Source organism: Protopterus annectens, chromosome 14.part0 (assembly GCF_019279795.1).
Source record: "Protopterus annectens isolate FY-2018-M chromosome 14.part0, PAN1.0, whole genome shotgun sequence".
NCBI lineage: Eukaryota > Metazoa > Chordata > Ceratodontiformes > Protopteridae > Protopterus > Protopterus annectens.
Genome location: NC_056748.1, coordinates 404,248,550 through 404,274,222, shown reverse-complemented (window position 1 = coordinate 404,274,222; position 25,673 = coordinate 404,248,550). Strand labels below are relative to the sequence as shown.

At 36.6% G+C, this 25,673-nt stretch overlaps 1 protein-coding gene across 1 annotated transcript in view; it reads left to right on the top strand.

Annotated features, from left to right (window-relative positions):
• Positions 1 to 25,673, top strand: part of DOCK1 (dedicator of cytokinesis 1) — a gene marked incomplete in the record, with an annotated part of 4,741,214 nt that overhangs the window by 4,589,485 nt on the left and 126,056 nt on the right. Inside the window, 1 exon segment of the mRNA XM_044056178.1 lies at positions 13,372 to 13,508. Within this exon segment, the coding sequence (XP_043912113.1) occupies positions 13,372 to 13,508 (137 nt within the window).

Here is a 25,673-nt window from a genome sequence, read left to right as displayed (position 1 = left end):
AATGTACTGTATGTGAAGAGAATCTTGGCAGTTGTCTGAAGATACGCAACATTAAGTGTCTGTCTGTGTAATGTGTGTTTGTATTAAAAAAAATCAAAACCAGAAACAAAGCTATATATAGCAGATATACAATTCTTTTCTCTCAATAAATTGTTCATAATGAGTGGGACAAAGCAGATATACAATTCTTTTCTCTCAATGTGAGTTTTCCATAGTAATGAATTGCGGTAACCTTCACAATGCAGTGATTCATCATTCAAAAAAGTTAGCAGTACATGATGTCTGTAGTCATTATTCTGTAGTCCTTTATTCTGGTATTGCAGAATGCAAATCATATCAGTGGTAAACTCATACCATGTATAACTATAGCACATGCAGATGAAGTAGTGCATTACTTCATAACCGCTTGCATTTTGTAAATAGAACACTTCAAAGTGGCTACAGAACAGTCCAAGCACACAGCATCGGTGATTAATGCTACACATACAAACAGAAGCAGTTATAGAAAAGATCTTAAATTGGTATATATTCCTTTATAGTATGCTATCTGTTGAACTCATAGGACACAATGGCAACCTGCACTGTTATTAAAGATCAAGTACAATTGCATACCCCTGAGTATGTCACCAGGATATTACTCCAAAAACACAAATTCAGTACTTTAATAATATGAATGATCTCGGCTATGTCTTCCAATAATTGCCCCAAATGATGTAGTTAAGGTATAGCCAGTGCTTTTCCAGATAATCATTCAAATGTTGCATTCTTTACTCCATCGCAGTGCACTTTCCATGGCAGCATTGACAAACACGTGCATACCAAGCTTGTACACTAAATGATGTAGTTAAGGTATAGCCAGTGCTTTTCCAGATAATCATTCAAATGTTGCATTCTTTACTCCATCGCAGTGCACTTTCCATGGCAGCATTGACAAACACATGCATACCAAGCTTGTACACTCCAAGTACATTTACTACTATCACTGTACTTATGCCTGGTTTACACAACTTATTATTCAGCACTATTGCATTTTGTATACGATACATACATGACAGGTACCTGCAGCAGGAACATCATTTAACACTTCCAAACTCACATTTTAATACTGCACAAACATCGCTGATCATTTTACATTTCAGTGTAGCACGGTGTTGATATAATGAGGTTTACATTAAATTCCCATAATGGGGCGGCCATGGTTGTGCAGCGGTTAACATTGCCGACTCACATCAAGAGGTTCTTCGGTTCAATTCTGTGCTGGGGTGCCTTCTATGTGAAGTCTGCATGTCCTCCCTGTGGTCGCATGGGTTTCCTCCGGGTGCTCTGTTTTCCTCCCTCATCCCAAAGACATGCAGTAGGTGGATTGGACACTCTAAATCGACCCTAGGTGTGAGTGTGTGCATCTGTGTGCCTTCTGTGGAGGGTTGGGCGCTGGGCTGACAACTCAACACCATAAAACTCCACTGCCAGTTCAAAATGGCCGCTGTTCTGTGAGCACTGCTATCACCTAGGTCTCGATATACCCTGGATTAAAACAAACCCAGAAGGCAACACAGAATTAATAACTGTAGATATCTACTGCTAATATCATCCAGCAAACAAAAGAGGAAGAAAAAGTGACAGATTCAGCTCAGAAACATCAGGATTAACTAAGATTTCTGAATAGCAGCTTAAGCAATGTGCTACTAAGGCCCTGCATCTGACTGCAAGATTGGTAAAACACTATACAGCAAGATGTCAAAAGAGGAAAATAATATGGAAACAACAACTAAGACCAAATTCTCAGTACTAGCCTCACCTGAGAAAGACACAACTTCAAAAAGACAAAAGACAACTAAACAAACTGACAACTCTAAAAATACAAATAAATCCAAGACAGACCAGCCAGCTAATCTGGAAGACATAAAATCTGCCTTATTACCTATCCAGCAAGCATTAAAGGACTTATCATTACAATTTCAAACCTTTGGTGACTCATTCAGCCAAATAATATCCAGAATGGAAAAATCTGAGTCCAAAATAATAGAAAATGAAATAAAAATAGACACTATTTCTCAAAAAACTGATGCCCATGACAAAGAAATACAAAACTTACAAGCAAAATTAACAGACCTGGAAGCAAGATCTCGAAGGAACAATATCATCATCAGAGGAATACCTGAAACTGTACTTCATAACAATCTAATACCAACAATCAAGCAAATAATAAATTCCCTGCTAGAGGAACCTGAAGAAATGCAGCAAATAACAATAGAGAGAGCCAACAGAGCCCTGAGGGAAATGCAAACATCACTGAAACCAAGACCTGTCTATATTAAAATATTAAACTACCAAGATGTAAATAAAATCATACTGACAGCAAAGAAAAAAGGCACACTCACCTGGAATAATAATAAAATCTCCTTTGCTCAAGACCTCCCAATACAAATAAGACAAGCAAGACAACTATTATCTCCATACTGCAGGTTCCTAATAGAAAAAAAAATCAAATTCCAGATGAAATATCCAAATCAGTTAATCTTTTACATCAAAGAGGTTAAATACATGGTTGCTAACCCCAAAGAGGCAAAAGAGACATTCCTGGCTGTTTTCAAGCAAATTCCACCTTCAGAAGTGAAATAAATCCACAAAAAAAAGATAAAGGTCCCTTGGATGAAAAAACGACCACATTCACAAGCACTCTAGCTGGGATCCAACTCTGAAATCTTCCCCTTGCTGTCTAGGCCCTTGGGTCATTGATGTGAGCCATGAGGAACACAGGAAAGGGAAGCACAGCCTGGGTGGGAACCAAAAATGAACTGCTGTTTCCGATGCACGAATATAGGAAGGAAGTTCCCATCTCGGATATTGGCTTGCAAATTCAGTCCCCCTAAGCTTTTGGTGGCTTCATTAAGAGCAGTCAGACAAAATGGATTTCAGCAAGCTCCAAAGGATTTTACTGCCTGAAAAATGAAAATTGATCTGCACCAGCTAAAAGAAGAAAGCTGCACCATAGATGTCAACCAACCTGCAAGCAAAACCTTGAAGAAATAAGGTACTGTTGAACTGAACCATTCACTAACAGTACACCCAGTACTGTGTAGGTGAATGAAACTCCAGCCTTAAATAATAGGCAAGAAATAAACTGTCAGAATTATGCTAGCTCATAGATTAATATTGGGGAAAAAAAGGGAAAAAATTGTTAAATGTTTTATGTAAATACTAGAAATGTGTTAAAAGATCCCGGAGAGAAGTAATCTCAGGAAATTAGTAAAATAACCTAACAATCCTGGGATAATGTAAATATAGCCTTAATATGTCAACTATAGCAGAAGGACTGTTTGGCTAAGCTGTTTTTCTTTTTTTTTGTCTCTCTATACTTCCTACTTCTGTTAAATAGATGCCAAGTATATATTTTATAACCCACACAGATTGATGTGGAAAAACATCACTATAGGCACCAAAGAAGGCCAAAACCTGAATAAGTAAAGGGGAGGAAAAAGAAGTCAAATGAGAGAAAAATGTAAAAATGACAAGAGTGATTGTTTAACAATATTACTATGGTACACATATTGCTATAATTTACTGAAGAATGTATATTAATATGCTGTTTTAAAAATACTATTAGAAAGAATTAGTCACAAGACAAAAACAATACATGCTGTACCTTAAATGCAATACCATCACTGTATAAATAATATGTTGGAAGAGGCTAGGGATATTAAGTAGCAATGTTTGTTGACGGAACTAGTTTGTTCAGCTTTGTCCACATTGTTTATAGTAACACAGGGGGAATACTATGGAGTAAATCTATATCTAAAAAGAAAACACATTCCAAGATTAGACGTAAAGGTAAACCATATAATGAACCTTCATCCTCCCCCCCTGATTATTCCTGGTCCAGGGATATAGTGGTTAGGCACAGTGTAGGGACGGGGATAAATAGATGCTTTCCAAAACCATCACACAGTAACACATACAAAACTAACAAAACAAAACTAATATACATGGCATATCTAAGGAATACACCTAATAAATAAATGTGGGAAATAGAATCATGGAATGTTAAAGGGCTCCAAAACAAGAAGAAAAGAAAACTATTCTTACACCTTACATTAAAAACCACAGTCAACCTCATACTAATACAAGAAACGCACTTGACTGCAGATCAATGGGCAGAAATTAGCAGAAAGAAATGGACAAGTCAAATCATAGCTTCAGAGGGGAAAACAAACAGTGCTGGGGCTGCCATAATAATTAAAAACCAATTTAAGGAAAAAATACTTAAAACCAAAGCTGACAAGGAGGGAAGATGGTGCTATGTAACATTTAATAGTCCTACAATACCAAAACCTATAATGGTACTTAATGTTTACGCACCCTGTAATAACCAACAACACTTTTTATGTCATTATACCCAACCTTAAACCAATTTAAAGATCACTACCTAGTGATTGGAGGTGACTGGAATACATATCAAAACCCAGAAAAGGATAAATCTAATCTGACCAAATCACATAATAAACAAGCCACATTAGCCCTTAATGAACTCAAACAAGATTTCAAATTATATGACCCTTTTAAACATGGGAACAGTGCAGATAAAACAGGAAAATGCACATTCTATTCGCAATGCCACAAAATGTGGTCAAGGATAGACGACTTCTTAATTTCTGACTTATTCATTAACATGGACCCAACAATAACTATACATGCCAGGTTCTTTTCAGATCACTCCAAAATCACACTGAACATTAACTGGGACAAAAAAATATATTTAGAGAATAGGGGTCATAATTGGTCATTAAACCCTAATTTACTTTCCAAAATGGATGTAATAAAAGAAACAGAAGCAATACTAAAAATAGCTCTTGCAAATATCACTAACTCCCAAGTACCAACTGACATAGAATGGGCTGCAACCAAAGCACAAATCAGAGGATTGTTTATCAAAAAAGCAGCATACTATAAAAAAATACAACTGAAAGAGGAGCATATACTGAAAGGGAAAATAGAGCATCTTGAAAAAGAACTAATAAATAACCCTAAGAACCAAACAGAAGCAGAACTTTTAAAACTGCAAAGGGATCTATATATGTTAGAAACCAGGAACCTATCTTTCTATGAAGCCAGAATGTTAGCCACTTACGCAGAAGCAGCTCAAATACCATCTAGAGCTCTGGCCAGAATTATCTGCCAACACAAAAATGCCTCCAATATATCAGAAATAAACTACAGAGACAAAAACTACACAAAAAATGAGGATATTATTAAAACATTTAAACAAATATACTCTCAAATATATGGAGCACAAATACTACAAACCTCAAAGGAAGATGGAACTCTTTTTCTTCAAAAACTGAAATTCCCTAAACTCAATTTAGACCAACAAAAAAAAATAACTGAGCCGATATCCATCAGTGAAATTATTACAACAATCAAACACTTAAAAGTGCATAAGGCTCCAGGTCCGGATGGACTCGCATCAGAATTTTACAAAGCATTTTCCCCCTTGATAGCCAAACTACTGTACTATATACTGAATTACATAATAAACTATAAAATAAATGATATCCACTTTAATGCCTCTAAAACTATATTTATATTAAAAGAACACACAGACCCCAAAAATCCCGACAGCTACAGACCCATCTCCCTCTTAAATATAGATACTAAAATATTTACCTCTATACTTGCAAACAGAATGAAAAATCTGATAGAAAAAATCCTCTCCCCAGAACAATCCGGTTTCACACCACATAGACAGACTAGTGACAATACATTAACATTAGATGCACTAATATCCTACGCTAACCAATACAATATCAACATCTACACAATGGTAGTGGATGCCCACAAGGCATTTGATAGGGTTAATCTAGAATTCTTACTCCAAACACTACCCTACTTTAATATACCCAATAACTTCATTCAGATCATCCAAACTCTCTATAGCAACCCATACACATCTCTGTATATAAATAAAACTTGGTCAAATAGGATCCTAATAAAAAATGGAACAAGACAAGGATGCCCACTATCACCCTTCCTGTTTAACCTATACCTAGAACCACTCTTTCTATACATTAAACAAAATACATATCACAGTCCTCCATCAATACACAACTTCAAAATATACCTCACTGCATTTGCAGATGATCTGAACATATACTGCACTACACCAAATTCAGATATAAACAAAATAATAGCTGCAATTGAACATTTCTCGACTATGCCTAACTACAAACAATAAAACTAATATTTTCCCCCTAAAAACACCCAAACTCATCTCACTAATACCATTGTTAAACACAATAAAAATTAAAGAAGAAACTAAATACCTGGGAATCACCTTTTTCCAGAGTAACAAAGACTTCTACCAACACAATGTAAACCTTAAATGGCAAAATATAACGCAAGACTGCAAAAGATGGAACAACCTAAAACTACCATTCTTGGCCAAAGTATCAATAATCAAAATGGACATTTTACCTAGATTAATGTATATATTCATGACATCACAGACAACAATACATAATACATTCTTCAAACAAATTCATACCTTCCTAGCAAAATTTATATGGGAACCCAAAAAAAACAGAATCTCCTATCCAAAATTAACACTCCCCAAAAGCAAAGGAGGACTAAATCTACCAGATTTTAAAATGTATTACTCGATCATTAACACTAACAGAATATTGAGAATAGCTGAACATAACCCGTCAATGGAAAATTGGTCTCCTCTCTGGGTGACAATATATTATAGATATATTAAAGCTCTAGGTTTCAATCCCAAAGCACTTCCATTCCTGAAGCAGAAAGAAATACAAACTTATAACATTATACAGCCCTTAAAACATTCTATCAACCTAGCGCAAAAACTCTTTCAATTCTTGAACCTTAGACATGCCATGACAATACTGCAACCCCTTCATAACAACCCAATTTTAAAAATAAACAATAAGATGCTGGACTTAGTCCCTTTTCCCAGACTAAAAGATAAAACAATCCAAGATATCTATCCCTATCTTAACTGTTCAATACAAGAAATGAGGACCAACTTAAACCTCCCTAAATCACACATAATAATCCTAAGACAAATCAAAGAACTGTGTTCCAGTTATCTCCAAAATATTACTATGACCAATAGTGACATAGAAACTTGTAGCAGGCTTTGGAAAACTATTATCACAACAAAGAAAACTATTACCAATTCATATAAAATGATAAATGAAATCAAATACCGGAAGGACCTCCTCTTCTCTAACTACTGGAGAAAAATTAAACCATCCATAGATGATCAGCAAATAAGCCAGGCAATCAATCTAACACTGAAGATTCTACCCCTCAAGAAGTTAGCATACACTCAGCTCATGATCAATAATAATGTTTATTTTACACCTGCAATCCTACACAAATTTAACACATCAAAATCACCTTTCTGCCCACACTGTAAGGACCAGATAGCTGACTTAATCCATGTATTTTGGAGCTGTAAATGTGTCTTAAACTCTGGAACTCTCTCAAGGTACAATTACAAAAAATGGGTTATCAAACATCAACATTAACTTGGGAATTCACTCTGTTACACATTCTCCCACCCAATATCCTAAGAAAACAAGCAAATACACTTTTAACAATTTATATAGCTTTTAAATGGCTAGATATGATAAATATCTCTTGGGAGGGTTTTAAACAAGTAGCTATACAACACCTTTTAGCTCATAAAATAGTAATAGATAAAAGAAACAAAAACATGAAATCCAGAGAAATTTGGGAACAAACCTTTAACATCATATTATCATAATTCATCACACAGCAACTTAGAAATACACTATAATGGAACCAAAGAACACATACAAGTTCAGATATTAAATAATAACTTGGATATTGCGAATGTATATACTGTCTATATAACTGTGGAATTAACAATGAAAGCATCTATGTACATAGTGTAAATAGATATGTTGTATGACCTATATCCTGTGGTATTTGACATCAATGTATAACATATGTATATGTGTATGTATGTATATGTGTGTGTATGTTTGTATGTATATATATATATATATATATATATATGGTTCTACCTGACATAGTCGAAACCACACAACACCGACAACCACATCACCGACACCACATATTCGACAGTCCATAAACACGAAACCACACATAACCGACAACGAAATAACCGACGGTACACAAACACGAAACCCCATACACTGCACACACCACAATAACAATTAAAAACAAAACACATCCCCATTCCACAAACCACACACACAACACAAGCACACCAAAATCCTTACAAGCCCACACTAAACCTTACCCTAACCCTAAGGTCCGTCACTATCGCACTTACCTACCTCCTAACCCTAACTCACTTAACCGCCCCTATATCTCCCTAACCCTAACTCACTTAACCCACCCCTATCGCTCCCTAACCCTAACTCACTTAACCCACCCCTATCGCCTCCCTAACCTAACTCACTTAACCCACCCCTATCGCTCCCTAACCCTAACTCACTTAACCCACCCCTATCCCCACAGACCGTCAATCTCCACACTTACCTGCTCGCACTTAACGTCCGTCACTACCGCATACTCACACAGCCTTTCCCCATGTCGGCATCCTCGGCGTTGGTGTTGTCATCCGTCGTGTCGGTCTTCTGCATTGTCGATGTTCTGCCACTCGCGATTCGCGTCGGTCTTCTTCGATTTCGATCTTCTGGAGCTCCGGATTCCGATGTCGGTCTTCTGCGCTGTCGACGAAGTCAGGTAGAACCATATATATATATATATGCACATGGTCATGTTGTAAGATGGTTTTTATTTGTGATATTTATTAATGTAAAAATAAAAATTATTGAAAAAAAAAAAACTCCACTGCCAATCATGAGTGGACAGATGATCCACTGTGGCGACTCCTAACCGGGAAAAGCCGAAAGAAGAAGATGATTAAATTCCCACAATATTCCTTGAGATGATCTTTGGCTATGTATCTATCTTATCTCTCTGTATATGTTTGTGTGTGTGATCTATATATATGCGTGTGTGTGTAGATGTAGATCTATATATAAGGCATCACACAGACATACTCCAATGGACAATGTGTTTCCACTTGCCCTGGTCACATTACATCTGCACCTGTGCTAATTGCTCACACCTGGATGATTTTTTTTTTATTCAGTTCAAGTGGATATCAGTACACATCCTCATTCTCTGAATAGCCTTTTTCTGAGTTGGAAAGACCTCAGAGGTATTGTATAACAGAGATTGTTTGTAGTGACAGAACCTATGCACCGCAGGCTTTGCAGGAAGGCTGTTGTATTCTACATTTTGTGTGTGTTGATTAGTAAGACTTGAGCAGATGGTACTAAATCATGTATAGTCCAGAACCTAGCTCACACATACAGATATGTAAATTTCAACTGCCAAAAGTCCAAAAACTGTATAACAAACGCAAACCACAGCTAAGAAGAATCAACCAACTTTAGTAAAGAACTGTTTAATCCACGTTGAGCGCTTTCTTCCCGCAGTACAAGGGACTTCATCAGAACAGTATCACATAATTCAACCCAGCCTTATATAGTTACATAATTAATTAAAACCACCTATTAGTCACTAATTATTTAATTAATTACACTAAAATAATTCAACCATTAAAATTCATACATAAAAAATGCATAGTTAAACACAGCCTAGTTAATAATTTATTAAACACATAAATACACTCTAACCTCTAAATTTATATAAAAATCTTTTGTTTTATTCTAAGAATATTTTACTGATAATAATGTAGTCCCTATTGTCAAATTGACCAAAAATGTTTTACAATTATCCTAAGATGTTTTTTTTAATTTTAAAATATAGGAAAAGCTATTGGCTTCATTAATTCCTGGATATTCCATTGTGTAACTGCCATCTCAGTTAACTAATATCCAAGTGTATAAGCATTTTCCTTATGTGTCTTTTTCTAAATTCCGTATGACCAAAAGTGTAAGAGTTGCATATTTTGTTCATATATATTAGAAACGGGTGAAAAGTTTTTTCTGAATGGCAAAGCTATAGTGATAAATGTGCATTACAATTGTAATACCCAAAATGTAGTGCCAAAATTGCCCCATATTCTATATAGGAAAAACTAGTAGACATTTTAAGAACAGAATAGGGGAACGCCTACTAGATATCATGCATGGTAGGATGACTAATGCACTTACTAGACTGAGTGTAAGGACCACACTTTTGGTTGTACAGCATTTTATATATATTTAGAGGTTAGAGTGTATTTATGTGTTTAATAAATTATTAACTAGGCTGTGTTTAACTATGCCTTTTTTATGTATGAATTTTAATGGCTGAATCATTTTAGTGTAATTAATTAATTAAATAATTAGTGACTAATAGGGGTTTTAATTACTTCTGTAACTATATCAGGCTGGGTTGAATTATGTGATACTGTTCTGATGAAGTCCCTCGTACTGGGGGAAGAAAGCGCTCAACGTGGATTAAACAGTTGTTTACTAAAGTTGGTCGATTCTTCTTAGCTGTGGTTTGCGTTTGTTATACAGATATGTAAATGTAAATGGTGTGTGTGCTAAAACCAAAAATCCTTGCACTGGCAAGGGCACAATGTCTCAGCAAGCAAACTTGAGCAGTAAGTTACATGAAAGTCCTGAATGAGATGAATGCCATTTTTGATGTAGTATATACCTGAAGTTCTACATGTAATTTCTGAAACTTTTTTCTTGGAGATATCAAAGTGACTGTGATATTGACTTATATTCATAAGCACCAAATATAGGCTTGTACAGATACTTCAGTGTGACACTCTGCCAAAATTCATTGTATCCTTTTTTTCATAAAGTATGTCATACTTGGGTGTACATGGTTCCCAATTGTTCATGTACTCTGACAGAAGATCAGGAAACAGAACTTGTATAGGTTTATAAATCCCATATTTTCAATATATAGTGATCCAGATCTTACTTCCTGTGTGTATACTGGGTTGACATATTTTGTTTAAAAAAGAAAAAAGTATTAAAGCAGTTCTAAAAAAAAGGAAAAAAAGTGTTATACAGGAGTGTGGTGAGCATCTTATGAGAATAAACCTGTAAAGCAGCTAATCAGTTTGAGTGTGTACATCACAGTTCTAATGAATATCATACGGCAGCATACCTAACCACAGGACACAGCTTAGAAAATAGAAACTAAGTTGCAAAGGTGCTCTTCATTCTATAATCATGATTTAGAAAATCTGATTGCTAAAACACATTTTCTCTTGAAAACATAATTTGTAGATGCATCATTAATGTAATCATGTTTCACATCAGGCACACATGTATGTGCAAAAAAGGTATTTGGAATTCTGCATCAGTTGTGGTAGTAGTGATTGCTCATTTATAAACCTAATGGGGCACATTTTTACCACATGGATGTTTTTTGTTTTTCTTTGGGGAGCTGTTGCATTTATATGACAAATGCCTTCAACAGTAAAATATCCATAGAAACATTAAACTATATTGACAGTAAGTGTATATAAATGGCACTTGCATCAATAGTATACATTTGCTTTGAGGAAATGACAGGAGAGCCATCCACAGGCATCATTATCCTGACAGTGCCACTTGAATCTATTAGAAGGCTGTCAGAAATGATTGAGCATCATCACTTCATTTCCAGAAGTACATCAGAGGCTCACCAGGAACTGACTAACATTAATGAAGTACTGTAAGCCAGGATGTTTGTCCGATGTTCTGAATCTGCCAAGAATAAATCATTTCAGCGTTTTAATAAAATTTACTTTGTACATTTCTTATTGTACTGAACAGTTTAACATCCTTTTTCTTTACATCCTTCAAGTACAAGAAGGTTGTTTTTACTTTGCTTTGAATATATTTTTAATCTTTTTAGCGTTATATTACTTGAAAACTATTCAACTTCTGTCTTGTTGGCTTGGCAGTGTCATATTTTGCTGCCTCATTTTAAAACATTCCTGCTGTCTTGGTTGTATTTAGTTAGTTATTTAAATTTGCTAATGTACGTAGAACATAAATCCATGTGTACTTTTTTAGGCTTAGCCCAGGACAAGTATACAATACATGGAGATGTGTGAATACAGTAATATAAACAGCTGTAAATTACAGAGAGACAGAGAGAATGGAGGTGGAAGAAGGGGGTGGGTTCCCATGTTTTAGAAATATTTTAAATTGTATTTTGTTTATAGAAATGGTTGATTACAGAAATAAAGTAGCAGTGAATTGAAAATCCTAAACTGGCACCCATTTCCATGTGTTGTTTGACCTCTATGAGATGCTAAGTAATTAAGTGAAAAAATAATGTCTGGCTTACAGTGATGCCCTTTCCTGCAGTATTTTTCATTTCACATGCTGCTTGCATGCATCTGTGTAGTAAAAACTGAACATAGTACTTCTTGTCTCTAAATTTTCACCATGAATGGTTTGCATTCCATAATAACTGACCATCTGCTGACTCAGCTCTGACTGTGAAATTTGTTGCCAATTTAGTACTAATATGCCAACAATAGCACTGTTATTAGAAGAAAAAAAACAGAAATCTAAAGATAGCTAATTGGACGTTTATTCACATTTAAGATGGACAGTAAGTTGATTTTAGCAATTGTTCTCCTGCAGGCTGTCATTCTTTATGAAATAAATATTAGAAATACTAAGCACAGCTATACTGACCTTGATCCATTTATAAGAAGTGTTAAAATTTTTAATGTTCCATCAATTCCTAGCTTACTAGATGTTCTACAGCTCCCTCATTGCACTTTATTTCCTTGTTCTGAAGACATAATTATCACTTACACCTGTATTCTACACCTCAGTCTTCTGCCATTGTTTCATGTCTTTCAACTATCTCTAGCAGTTCACAACTTTATCTGTCAAGAACTGCATCTTCATTTTATGTATTTTACCCTTCTGGATGATTTTATTTTCTTGTATATCAAATATGTTCATTAATTGAAGAGGATCTGTATCAGCTTCTTCATTTAACTAACTTTACAAAAATGCTGCATTCATTTAACTTACTGAATGTTTAGAATACTGTATATGACAATATTTCTTCCATGTTTCTCCAGTTTCTCTCAAACTTTGGGATTATTCAGTATATACTCATAAATGTTAAAATTCTAGTTGTACTGCAAATCTGTATTTTTTTATGTCTTGGCTCTCATTTAAATTCTTAATACAAGTTTTTTTTTCACTGCACAATAAGTTTGATAGTTCCCATCTACTGTAATGCTGCTTGGATGAGAGTGTTCACAGAAAACTAGAAGTTCAAATGGAAAATGCAACTTTCAGTACTAAGATTAATTTATTTTTAATCTTCTGTCAATGATCAGGTGGAATTTTTCTTTTCTTGCAGGTTTCAGGCATGGATGACCAAAAAGGGAGTCGACCAAAGTCAATGATAAGATCATTTACAATGCCATCTTCTTCAAGACCTTTGTCTGTTGTGTCAGTGTCATCTGATGGTACACCTTCTAGGCCTGGATCTGATGGGTAAGTGGAAGCTTGTTATATGTGCTTTGGAATGAATAATCCATGTAACAAAAAGGCTGTTTTGTTGAAGTGCATTTCATTTTCATATACTTTGCTAGTCTTTTAAAAGAAAATGCTTTAAAAATAATAGCTGTGGAAACATACACATGGGATGTGGAGAGCCACATTAGGGGAAAAAAAGTTTTTTGCATAGACTGCATCTTTTGTGTAGAATAGAATACTATTAAGCAGAATAGTATCATAGCAGCGTTAGCAATATTTTCCCACCAGTAATCATGTAGTTTATTTTGCTAGTACTGAAAGGTATGTCAAGTATGTATGCTTAATTATATAGCATATACATTTAAAAATGAATTTCCATTTAATATTTTGAAGTAGACTGTAACAGATGTAAATTAAAAGAATACCTAAGTGATAATACATAATTAGAACTCCATAGTTAAGAATGATGTGCTGTGTCCTTCTGTAATTAAATTATATGACTGTATCGTGTCTTCGAGAAAGATAACCTTATTAGCATGGACCTAAGCAGGCTCAGTTTCCAGAATATATCTCCCATTGTCCCACCCCACTTATTTCCTGTTTCTGGAATCTATACCTTTTTAGTACTGAAAGATAAAAAATCCTAAAAAGACAGGTTTAAGTGAAAAAAAAGCTTTGATATTTGGAGAAAAAGTTGTTTAACAAAATCTTTAACTTTAATAAAACTTCAGTAAATATGGTAGATTTTCCTTCTAATTTTAATTCTAGTATGCCTTATTGTACAAAATAAATGATTTCATTTATATCCGCTTTAAGCTAAGCCAATGACTGCTCTGGACCTAGAGCTGGTCTCTGTGCAAAACCTCCTCACCTCCTTTTGTTAGTCCAGAGGTATTTCCAGTTGTCTACTGTCACAACTCATTGCTCATAGGAGGTTACTGTACAAGGAGCCCTAGAGTCCTTCCAAGCCTACCCATTGCACTTCCCAAATCTTTCTTTCTACCACCCAGAGGCAAAACTTGAACATCTCAGAATGCTAACCTGTATCCTCTCTTTGACCTGCTTGTCTTTCCTGCCTTCCATCTTCATTTTAGTTATATCCACCTCCAGGTCATTAGTACCGCTGTGCACCATACCATGAATCCCCCTTCAGCACTCCTTGATCTCTTGTCCCTAGACTGATCATGGAGACTGGATACTCCATGGGAGTGGTGTAGTGCAGTTCATAAGTTCCTAGGTAAGTACTAGGCTAGCCCTTGTAGGCAATTTTAAGCCTAGAATAAAACCCCACATCTTGAATCTGTCAGGTAAACACCTTAACCATTATGCCAACCCTCATCACCAAATTGTCTGTAAACTGGATTTGAACCTTGCATTACCTATGCTCTTTCCCTAAACTCACTGTAATTGTACCTTGTGCTACAGAAGCACAAATGGTTGTAGAATAGCAGTCTTCAACAAAGTTTTTAAAGAAAGACAAAACTGAAGTCTTCTGTAACATGGATGTGATTGTGGATCAGAAATCCAGTAAGCCAGGAACCTTCAGAAATAACATACCTAAGCTGACAAAATATCTTTTACAAAGCTCAAACTGACAGTGAAGCGAATAATACAAAAATATGAATTATTTTCTTGGCTGAAGTTTTATAGTGTTTGCAGGTACTTGTCTAGACTGAAAGGTTGAAAGTTTGACTTTTTAGGTAAAGACTGGACAGAGAGTAGTGGACTGTCTCTCCTGTACATGTTCTCATAGATTCACCAACATTAGTGTAAGAAGTGAAAATAAAATGCTTAACCCAATAAACTTTGAGATGTTGACAGTGGTAGAAGGATATGTATCCAGATGTACTTGTACAAGTCTTCAGTATGCTTTTGTAGTGGTGGGTCCTTCTAAGACTGTGTATGCCAAAAAGAAACCAGACAAGGTAATGACAATATAAGACACTGACAGTCACTTTCAGAAAATTAAGAAAATAGTAATAATCCAGAAGGCAGAATTCGCAAGAAACATACTATTTTAAAACACACGTTTTAAAACTTTATTCCATTAAGCGCCTTCGGCTAGAAAATACCAGCCTTCTTCAGACATTCAAAAATCATGTGACAAACTCTTTTATAGCCCAACCCAACCACTTGGATCTTAAAGACATAGCATTATAAAACAACAACATATTAAAATGAAATACTTTTAGCAATACATTTTTAAAAAACATTTATATAAATATTTTTATATAACTATCAAAAAGTTTTTCATTTTAACTCACAAGAAATAGACACTACATCATTTAACCCTGGATAAGCAAATGCATTCAAGTGCAAAAGCCACCACAATTCTCTATGCTGTAAAAAAAAATACCCCAAGCCCCCCCCCCCTCGGAGTTTTTTTGCAACTGTTCCAGTACGACAAATTTAAAACTATGGCTTGGGAATTCATTTAACTGTTTAACTAAAACACTGGTCTCTTTATGTGTATGTATGTCATAAATGTGTCCATACACCTATTATTTATATTTTTGCTCAGTCTTTCCCACATAATATGCAGAACAAGAGCTGCATTTTGCAGTATAAACCACTCCTGTTGTTTGGCAAGAAAAGCGACCAGGAACTATAATACACTTGGAACCCAAGTGCACCTGGTTACATTCCAAAATAAACTTGCCCTGTGAACACATTCCACACTTTGTCATTTTCTGCACAGGTTGCATATGTAAAAGGGATAAACTGTCACACCAGTCTTTAAGGTTGCTATGCTGCCTAAATACAAAATCAGGAAAATTACCAATTTTTCCATTGGCCGTTTATCTGTTCTAATAAATGCCCAATTTTTATTTATAATATCCATTATATTTTTACTGTGGGCATTAAATGTAGAAATAAATGCATTTTTTGCGCACCACTTTCTCATTATGAAAAAGGAGTCAGCCTATTGCCTGATGCCGTTATTCCTGTAGTTTCATTTTGGATACCATTTGCAGAAGGAGAAACTTCTCCATAAGCTTCACTAAATGGCCTGGCATGATGGTTTTGTAATAAAGGAATGTACTGGCCTGATAGTCTCTACTTAATGATCTCAAATGTTATATTGTTAACCATATGCACTGGGTAACCCCTATTCACAAACATGTTGCCTATAAAGTGTACTTCATTTAAGGAGTCGAGTATATCAGTTACAGTTCTGGTGGCCCGTACGATCTGTCCCTTTATAACAGCTTTTTTGACATGGTATGGGTTGGTTACTTGTAAAATACAAGTATTTATTTGAATATGTTTTTTTTTCCCTAAACACACAGGCTTTTAAACCAGCTTCTGTGCTAGTTAATTCTACATCCAAGTAAAAGTTCACACCTGACTGGTATGTAAATTTCAAAAACTCAGTTGTAGTATTTAAAGGTTGTGCAAAGTCTGGTATTACATCAACAGGACCGTCCCAAGCAATAAACAAATCATCTAAAAAACGGACATACATCCTAACATACTTGAAAAAGGCACTATTAAATAAATAATGCAATTCCCGCACTAACATAACCACATTTGCATATAATGGCCCACAAGGTGAGCCCATGGCGACACCTGACACTTGTTTAAAGTACTGACCATCATAATACAAAAAGTTGTTCTATAAAACCATTTCAAGTAAATGTGAAATTGTATTTATCTTATCCTGTTCAACATGTACATAGTGAGTGAAATTTTCAATAAACCATTCTATCCCAATATTGTGGGGGATGCAGGTGAATAAGTCTTTTGCATCAATTGTCAGAAAAAATCCCTCTCTAAATTGTTGTAAGTCATTACATTTCACCAAAAAATCCCAAGAATCCCAACAGAGATGTTTAACAGGAACCAAGTAATGTTTTAGTTGTTCATCAATAATTTTGCTATGTAATACGTCTTTGAGGAAGTACCACCAACAATGGATCAAAGGGGGAGGGGGGGTTATATAAGTCTTTATGTAATTTTGGCACACCAAACATTGTGGCCAACTTAGGAGCTGTATTACAAACATAATTATATTGTTCCACAGACAGCTGACCCTGAGTTAACATATCATATAAAAAACAGTCTACTCTATTATATGAAATATTGACCTCGTTCAGGGATGCCTCAGCATAACAGTCCTCATATAACAGTTAGAGCATGCATTGGTTATAGTCCACCTGGTCCATAATGATGATACCCCCTCCTTTATCAGGCTGCATAAATCGAAGAGAGCCTGATTTTTAAATGTCATCCATTAGGTTACGTTGCACAGAAGTTAAAGGAAATAGACAGGGTATTATTTTCAAGAAAATGTCTCTAATCCAGTTCACATGCATCCTCAAAGGTTTTTATCAACGGATGCAAGTCAGGGTTGAAAGTACTGGGGATGCGTAAATTTGTTGGTACAGAATAACTGTTGATAAAATAAACAGACAAGTTCATTTTCTCACATATCATTTCAAGTCTATTAAAGGTTGATGCGAAGAAATTAATTTTCTTGACATCCATTTAAATAAAGACAGCCTTAACCATAGATTTAGAACAACTATTTTATGAAAGCCAACTTATTCTAATGCCTTTTTACATTTTACAGGTTGTCACCCACAACACCAAAAAAAAGCGGTAATTAAAGGTCAAGCAGTTAGGGCAGCCAGAATGGTGTCTGATTACGGAGACTTTCTGGTTGAATGTGATTTACTCAAAACCATGTTTTTAAAAAGAGGCTACCTGTTGGGCTTTGTGGAACACATTTTTGAAGAGGTTATTAATAAAAGAATAGTTGGCCATTTCCACCCTCTAGTCCATAAAGGATACAATGTAGTTTTTGCACCACCACAGTATGATTCACCATCTAATATAACAAGGGATCAAAAATCTAATCATATTATTAGATTTTTGGCAACCTTCTCCCTGGATTCCCAGCTTATTAGTGACATCATTATCAAGAATTGGGCCTTTATCTCAGGGGACAATTGCCTTAGGAAAATTTTAGGACAGGCCCCCCAGTTTACCTATAGAAGAGGTTCCAATTTCAAATACCTTGTTGAGAGGAGCAAAAAAGCAGTAAAAGGTTGTCCAGGTATGTTTAAATGTGGTAGATGTCCCCAATGCAAATACATTAAAATAACTAATAAAATAAAAATCAGGGATAGAATTTACCACATCAATGGTAAGTGGTGGTGCTGCGGTAGTGTTGTCGCCTCATAGCAAGACGTTGTCCCATTCGATTCTCAGCTAGAGCATCTTCTGTGTGGAGGCATATGTGAATGGGGCGTGCCTTCATTGAAGGTCGTGCATCAGGGCTGGTGACCCAGTACGTAAAAATCCACTACCAATCATTAGCGGACCGGAGTTCCGCTGTGGCGACCCCTAACCGGGAAAAGCCGAAAGACACAAATGGTAAGTTCAATTGTGACTCCCTGGGGGTAGTCTATGGGGCTGTATATGACAATTGTGAGGCATATTATATTGGCAAAACTGAGAGGAAGATCAAACAAAAAATTTATGAACACCAATATAGCATTCACAAAAATTTAACTACCAATGCCTTGGCCAAACACATTTCGGAATATCCTAGTCGCAGGTTTTCATTTGTGGTTCTACAGCAAGTAGATCACAATATAAGAGGAGGCCCTTGGGAGCTTAGACTTGAGGAGTCTGAATTGGAGTGGCAAATTCGTACATCAGCCCACATATTGCCAGGTTTGAATGAGACTTTATCAATTAAATGCTTGCTTAAAATAAAAGCACTTGCTAGGTAGCTGTCACGAGTTTTTATATGGACTTTAAACATTTAATTATCCAATGAATTTTTGGTGTTATTAGATGCAATAATATTGTCCCTTTTGTCAAAGCCTTATTGGCCCCAACTTTAATCAAATATTAAACAGATATTCAATTTGATGTTTTTGAGTAGTTTAAGCAACATGTTTTTTATTATTTATTTAGGGTTTTTTTTAGATAATGTAAAGATAGATTTTTAACAAGAGATTTGTTAGTCCTTCAGCATTCTATACAAGAGTGCATGGTTTCTGTTATTTAGTGTTTAATTTTTGGTTATTTGTTTACGTAGGCATGTGTAGTTGTGTGTGTGCATATATGGTTTCATTGATTCACATTTTAAGCAGTGAGGGTTTGTTTAAATAAGATTACTTGGTTTAATAGAAGTTTATCAGTTTTCTTATAACTTTCATTTTTATTTAATTGACCAATAGAACCTGTGACATCATAATTAATTAAGGTTCTGTATTCGCTGTTTTGAGAGGCCTTTTGTATTAAAGCAATGATGTGTACTTTTAAATATTTTTAGTCTGAAGAAGTTGGAGTATTTTCTTCAACGAAAGCGCTTACTTTAAAAAAGTGTTTTTGTGTTCCTGAAGCCTGCTCGCATCATCTTTATTTTATTAAAGTTTTATACACATCAGCTCTTCTAATAGGTATAAATGTCAGGCCTTTATTGAGCAAGTCTGCATGAGCCTGAGTTATATTGTAGCTGCTAAAGTTATACACGTTGAAATCCCCAGTACAATTTTTTTTATAATAGACAAAGAATTAGATGCACATAAGTCACCTACCAGTTCCTCTGGTTCCTGTCCAAGGAATGGGACATCCTCCTCTGTTAGTTCATTGGACAATTCACAGACCTGTAGTTGTAATTCACACTTTTGTTCCGGATTCGTTAAGACCGTCGCACCCCAGGCTGGTCCAAAGGGGTCTGCTGATTAGTGAAAACCTGGCCATTTTCATCTCCACAGTCGGTATTCTGATTGTCAGAAAAAGAAACAGTCCTTTGTTGCCCTTTGGGTGGATTGGGATACGCTTTTTCATTTAAATAGTCTAGTCTGTCCCTTTCCAACTTGCGTTTTTTCAGTTGTTTTATGGCTTTGCTCATATTGTCTGTTTTGGAAAAAATTCTGTCATACTGCACTTTAAATTGATGAAAAAAGCATCATCATGAATAATAGTTTCATCCATGGCCTTAATTGTTGAATACAGATCATCCATTTCTTTAGAATTATAATGAACCAGCAGTTCCATTAGCTCACAGCCATGTCTGTCAAACATACTGAGTAAATCTTTTTTTAATGGTGAATTCTCCACTAAACCAGTAGGGTACTTCCAGTACCACAGGGTCTTTGAGACTTGCCTATGCTTAATGTCTTCTCTAAAATACATATTTTCATGAAAAATTTACGATATCTGGTTAAAAGTTTATGATACAGTGTTAAATTACCTTCAATAGCTCTTTGGTGGGCCACAACCCCTGGAGTTGAAGGCACTGCTGAATAAAACCACTGTTCCAGCCTCGAGTTGTTTGTAACATTTGCAGTTCCAGACGAATTAGATACATTGTATCTTACTGAAGTCTGAGCTTGAAAATGTTTCTACCCAGGTGGAACACCATCAAAAGATGAACTGAAAGGTTGCATATGTGAATTCAGATCTCCTGAGCCATACTGCAAGCCACCATTTACTGTGATTTTGTGAATGTTGAGTCAGTTGCTGTATTAGCAAAGTTAAATTATTAACAGAAGTTTGCGATTGATCAAACTCTGTTCGTGAGACATGCCTTGTATTCATCTGTCTTTTGCCATATTAACAACCAGCACCAAACAAGAACCAAAAACTGAGAAAATAGTAATAATCCAGAAGGCGGAATTCACAAGAAACACACTATTTTAAAATGCACCTTTCTGAAAAGTAGTAATGCTACTTTAGAGAAATTCACTGATTAGAAGGATTCTGGTAGTGATTGGGAGAAAAAGGCAGATAAAGTTTATACCTGGTGCTATGGCTGAGTTGAAGAGTGGGCAAATCCTCAGTATCACAGTGCCAGCTTTATACAGTAGAATTGCAGAGAAAGCCTAAAGCCCAGCATGGTCTCAGGTCGAGTAGCCAATGCCCATTTCCATTCTCAGAAGTACTGTCTGTTTATTGCATGGGTTATAATACGGAGAATTATGATTGGGTCACTGGATCATAAATTGTGTGTGTTCGAGACATAGATGCCAAGAAACCTACCTCGAGAGGTAAGCACCACTCTAAAAGTTGTTAAGGTCAGATCTCATGCTAACAGTGCTGAACCAGCTCATAATTTATAGGTGAATACTATGCTAACTGCCCTGATGGACCATTTTAAGCCTAGCCAATAATCTGAGTTCAGAATCAAGCTCTGTACATTGTGTCTATCACCTTAACCATTATGTCAAACCCATCCCCCATTCTTATTTTTGCTATTTTTTGACGGTAATCACTGTGCTGCATATACTATAAGCCAGTTTGCATAATGATTTGTAATGAATATTTGAAAAGCTGATGCAGGACTTTGGGTTATAGTATTGCTTAGGTCTGGGGCTCAAGTTTCACGTATGGAGATCTGTACCCACCATCATGATCTGATTCATACTGAGATGGCAAGTGTGACACTAGGTAGCAGTTTTGGGGTTTTACTAAAAAGTGTATGAACTAGCACAGATGAGGAGGAAGTTAAATAAATTATCTGTGGTATCCCAGATGTATCCACCAGAAACATGAGAATAGTTAAAAATACAATAAACTCCAGTAATGGGAAGAGCTACAGAACAAGTCCGGTCATTAATGGTGGGAAATGGTAAATGCATTGTATATGTTGGTAGAGCATAATGGGGTCAAATTATTTTACATATGGAAGATAATTTATAACATGGCCATAGTCTATGCAAAAAGTTGCCAGGTCCTCATGACATTGATGTAATAGCATGTTAATATTTAGAAGGTATTAGAAATAATACATAGTGGGACAATTTGGAAATTGAACATTCTAGACAGCACAGTAGGGATTAGTTACTTAAAACTGGAGTAAGTATAACCTTTTAAAAAAAGAGAATTCTAAAAGCTATACACTGCAGAAGCAAACATGAATTAGAAATGGCTCATCAGGTCACAATGGAGATTGGAAGGTTTGCAGTCAGTTCTGAAAATATTGCAAATATTTATGCCATTTTATATTATTCATCTTCACTGGAGTACCATCTGTGTATAATGGAAGAGAGGGTAGCTTCTGCCCTTCTAAGCTGAGAATTTCTGGTTGAAGGCTGCTTAAGCCTGCTTATTTAAACAGTTTTTTTTTCCTGAAATTGGTGCACTTTGTTTGCTGTAGAATAGACTAGATTCAGACCTGTTTGTATAACTTGCACACTAAACCAGGACATCTTCTGTTGGAAATGCTTCCCCCTGCATCCTAGTGGCAGGAATGTGCAGCTAGAACTCATCTGATTGAAGGTTGCTGGAACAGGGCTCAGGTTTTAGCTTTTTCATTGCTTAATTTGTTTAAATCAGTTTGCTCTCATTTGCTACATGAGTAAATCCAAGCCATCTGCTGATCTCTGCAAAACATAAATATAAGTTTTCACTATATATTGCACTTTTACCATATCACCGCTTATTTGAAATGCACTTTGTGTGTTGTAGCATAGACTAGATTCAGACCTGCTGAATCTAGTTTTGTTTGTATAACTTGAACACTAAACCAGGGCATCTTTTTCTGGAGAGGGTTCCCCTGCACCCTAGTGGCAGGAGTGTGCAGTTAGAACTCATCTGCTTGACGAATGCTGGAACAGGGCTCAGTTTTGTGCTTTTTTTATTGGTTAATTTATTTAGATCAAGTTTGTGCTTGTTTACAGTATAGCACCACATATGCGCATTGTGCACTGCCACACACAGGTGGGCAGCATCGGTGGTTATAGACACAAACACTTTTGCCTGCAAATTTTCCCTTAGTACTCTGCTGGTGCTCCATCGGTGAGTTCTTGTGATTGTCACTCGCTGACAGGTGATACATTCAGTGAAGCTCATGAGGTACCAACACAGATCCTACCCACTAGCCCTTCGTATTTTTTGTCCACTTCTCCTGTCCTGTCCCTGTTTTCTGACCACATCAACTTACCAAGCATCATGGAAGGATAATTACCCACAGTTTCTTCAGGCAACCTGGTCAACATGGGTATCCTGAGACAATGTAGTAATTGCCTCATATACACTGACAACCCACTTCTTCTATTCCACACAAATTCATTATTTGAATGATGCATCTATATCAAGAACCTAGAATCCAGGCTCTTTCACTCACCAGTCAGTTCATCTGATACTAAGCAGGTTATCAGCATGCACACCTCACCTCCTGCACCTACCAAACGAACAACACACAAACCTGCATATGCAGAGGTCCTTACAAGAAGCTTACCTAAACAGCAGAGACCTCCCAAACACAAACACAAGCATGCTTCACATAATACATCCTCTGCAGAACATAGTACACATAATATATTCCACACCAGTGTCACACCAGTCAAGCCCTTAAGGCATTACACAAAAGCAAACATCTTAGTCATAGGCGACTCAGCTGTGAGACACACAGATGTTCCCTCTCAGTAAGCTGGATAAGGAAAAGTTCATGGTCAGCTGTGTGTCAGGAACTGCTGCTTCACATATGCACTCAAGTCTCTCAACAACATGCATTGTTATGACTCCATCATTGTTCATGTTGGTGTGAACAACTTGAGATGTACCTCACTGGACTATATGAAGAGAGAGACAACTGAGCTCTCTGATTATGTGACTCAGGCAGGTATGTCGCTAGCCTTAAGCAGCATTTTACGTTCGCCTAAGCTAAGACCCCGCTCCAGCTCATTGCCAACTATAAGGCCCACTCCATGAATCAGGACATCCACTCAGCCTACTTGAATCTACTCGAGTCAATCAAGACACTGCCAAACACCCTGGTTTTGGTTGACTTTAATTATGTGTCCATAGACTGGGTAGATAATACGTGTTCTAACTGACTTGTGCAAAGGTTCCTGGACTTCGTTATCACCAGTGCCCTGTACCAGCTGGTTGACACACCCACAATGGTCTCAAACATCCTGGACCTGGTGCTCACCAAAATGGGGACCTCTGCACCACCCCCAGTGTGTGGCCATGCCTGGTAAGATTTGACCGCAAGTCAGTCTCACTAGAAGTAACTGTAACACAAGACCCCCCCCCCCCCCAGCAACAACTAGACTAAAAGACTTCTCCAAGGCCAATTACAACTGCTTACATGATGGCATAAGTAGCTTCATAGCCCATCCCCCCACTGATGGAACAGACACCTATGTTGAGTTACACACCAATGCTTTATACATGTACCTGTACAGTTGTATTGAATCTGCTGTACCTGATAGAACCAAAGCAAGATCTTCAAGGAAAAAAAAACCTGCCTGATGGACAACTGCCATTAGTAGGTTATACAAGAGGAGAAAGAAATTGCTGTCTAAAAGTAGGAAGGAACGGTCTCAAAACTGGAAACACTCCCTCCTCAACTTAACAAGCAAATAAGACACCCAGTGAAGTCCTCCAAAGCTAACTACAAATCAAAATTAGCTTCCCTAACTAAGGATAACCACAAGGCATTCTTTAGTTACATCTTTAACCTCAAAGGTAAGGCCCAGATTAAAGCTGAACTCATAGTTAATGGTGGTACATGTATAGAAACTGTGGATAGAGCAAACCTGCAGGCTGACAGGTACAGTGAAAACTTCACAACCCTGTACACACCACATATGCCCCAAAGCATCATTAATACCTATCCCCCACCTATTATCTCCAAGGAGCAGGACTTACAGTAAATGCCCTCTCTAAGGACAAAAACACACCCTCTATGGGACCAGACAACATCCTGGGCTGTGCTCTACATGCGTTAAAACAGGAATTACCATCACTATTGAGCACCCTTTTCAATCACAGCCTAAGCACTGGCTTCGTCCCAGTGGAATGGAAAAGAGCTACCATCATCTCTTTGCACAAAGTGTGTGGGGTGCATCCATGGACCCTGGGAACTATAGACCCATTAGCCTGACCAGCCTTATCTGCAAGGCCATGGATCATATCATCATGGACCTTATTAACAAAGCTATAGGAAATCTCCAAATGCTCGAACCCACTGAGTTTGGCTTTGTCAAGGGGAAGTCATGCCTGTTAAACTTGGTGGACTTCTTCAAGACAGTCACCAAAGCTATAGAAGAGGGCAGATCTGTGCATAGAGCTTACCTAGACTTAGCCAAGGCCTTAAACACAATCCCTCACTCAGGCATCATTGACAAACTCACACAGCTGGGTATCAACCCCATATATTGTCACATGGGTTTTTAACTGGCTCAATGATTGAACTCGTATGGTCAAAATAGG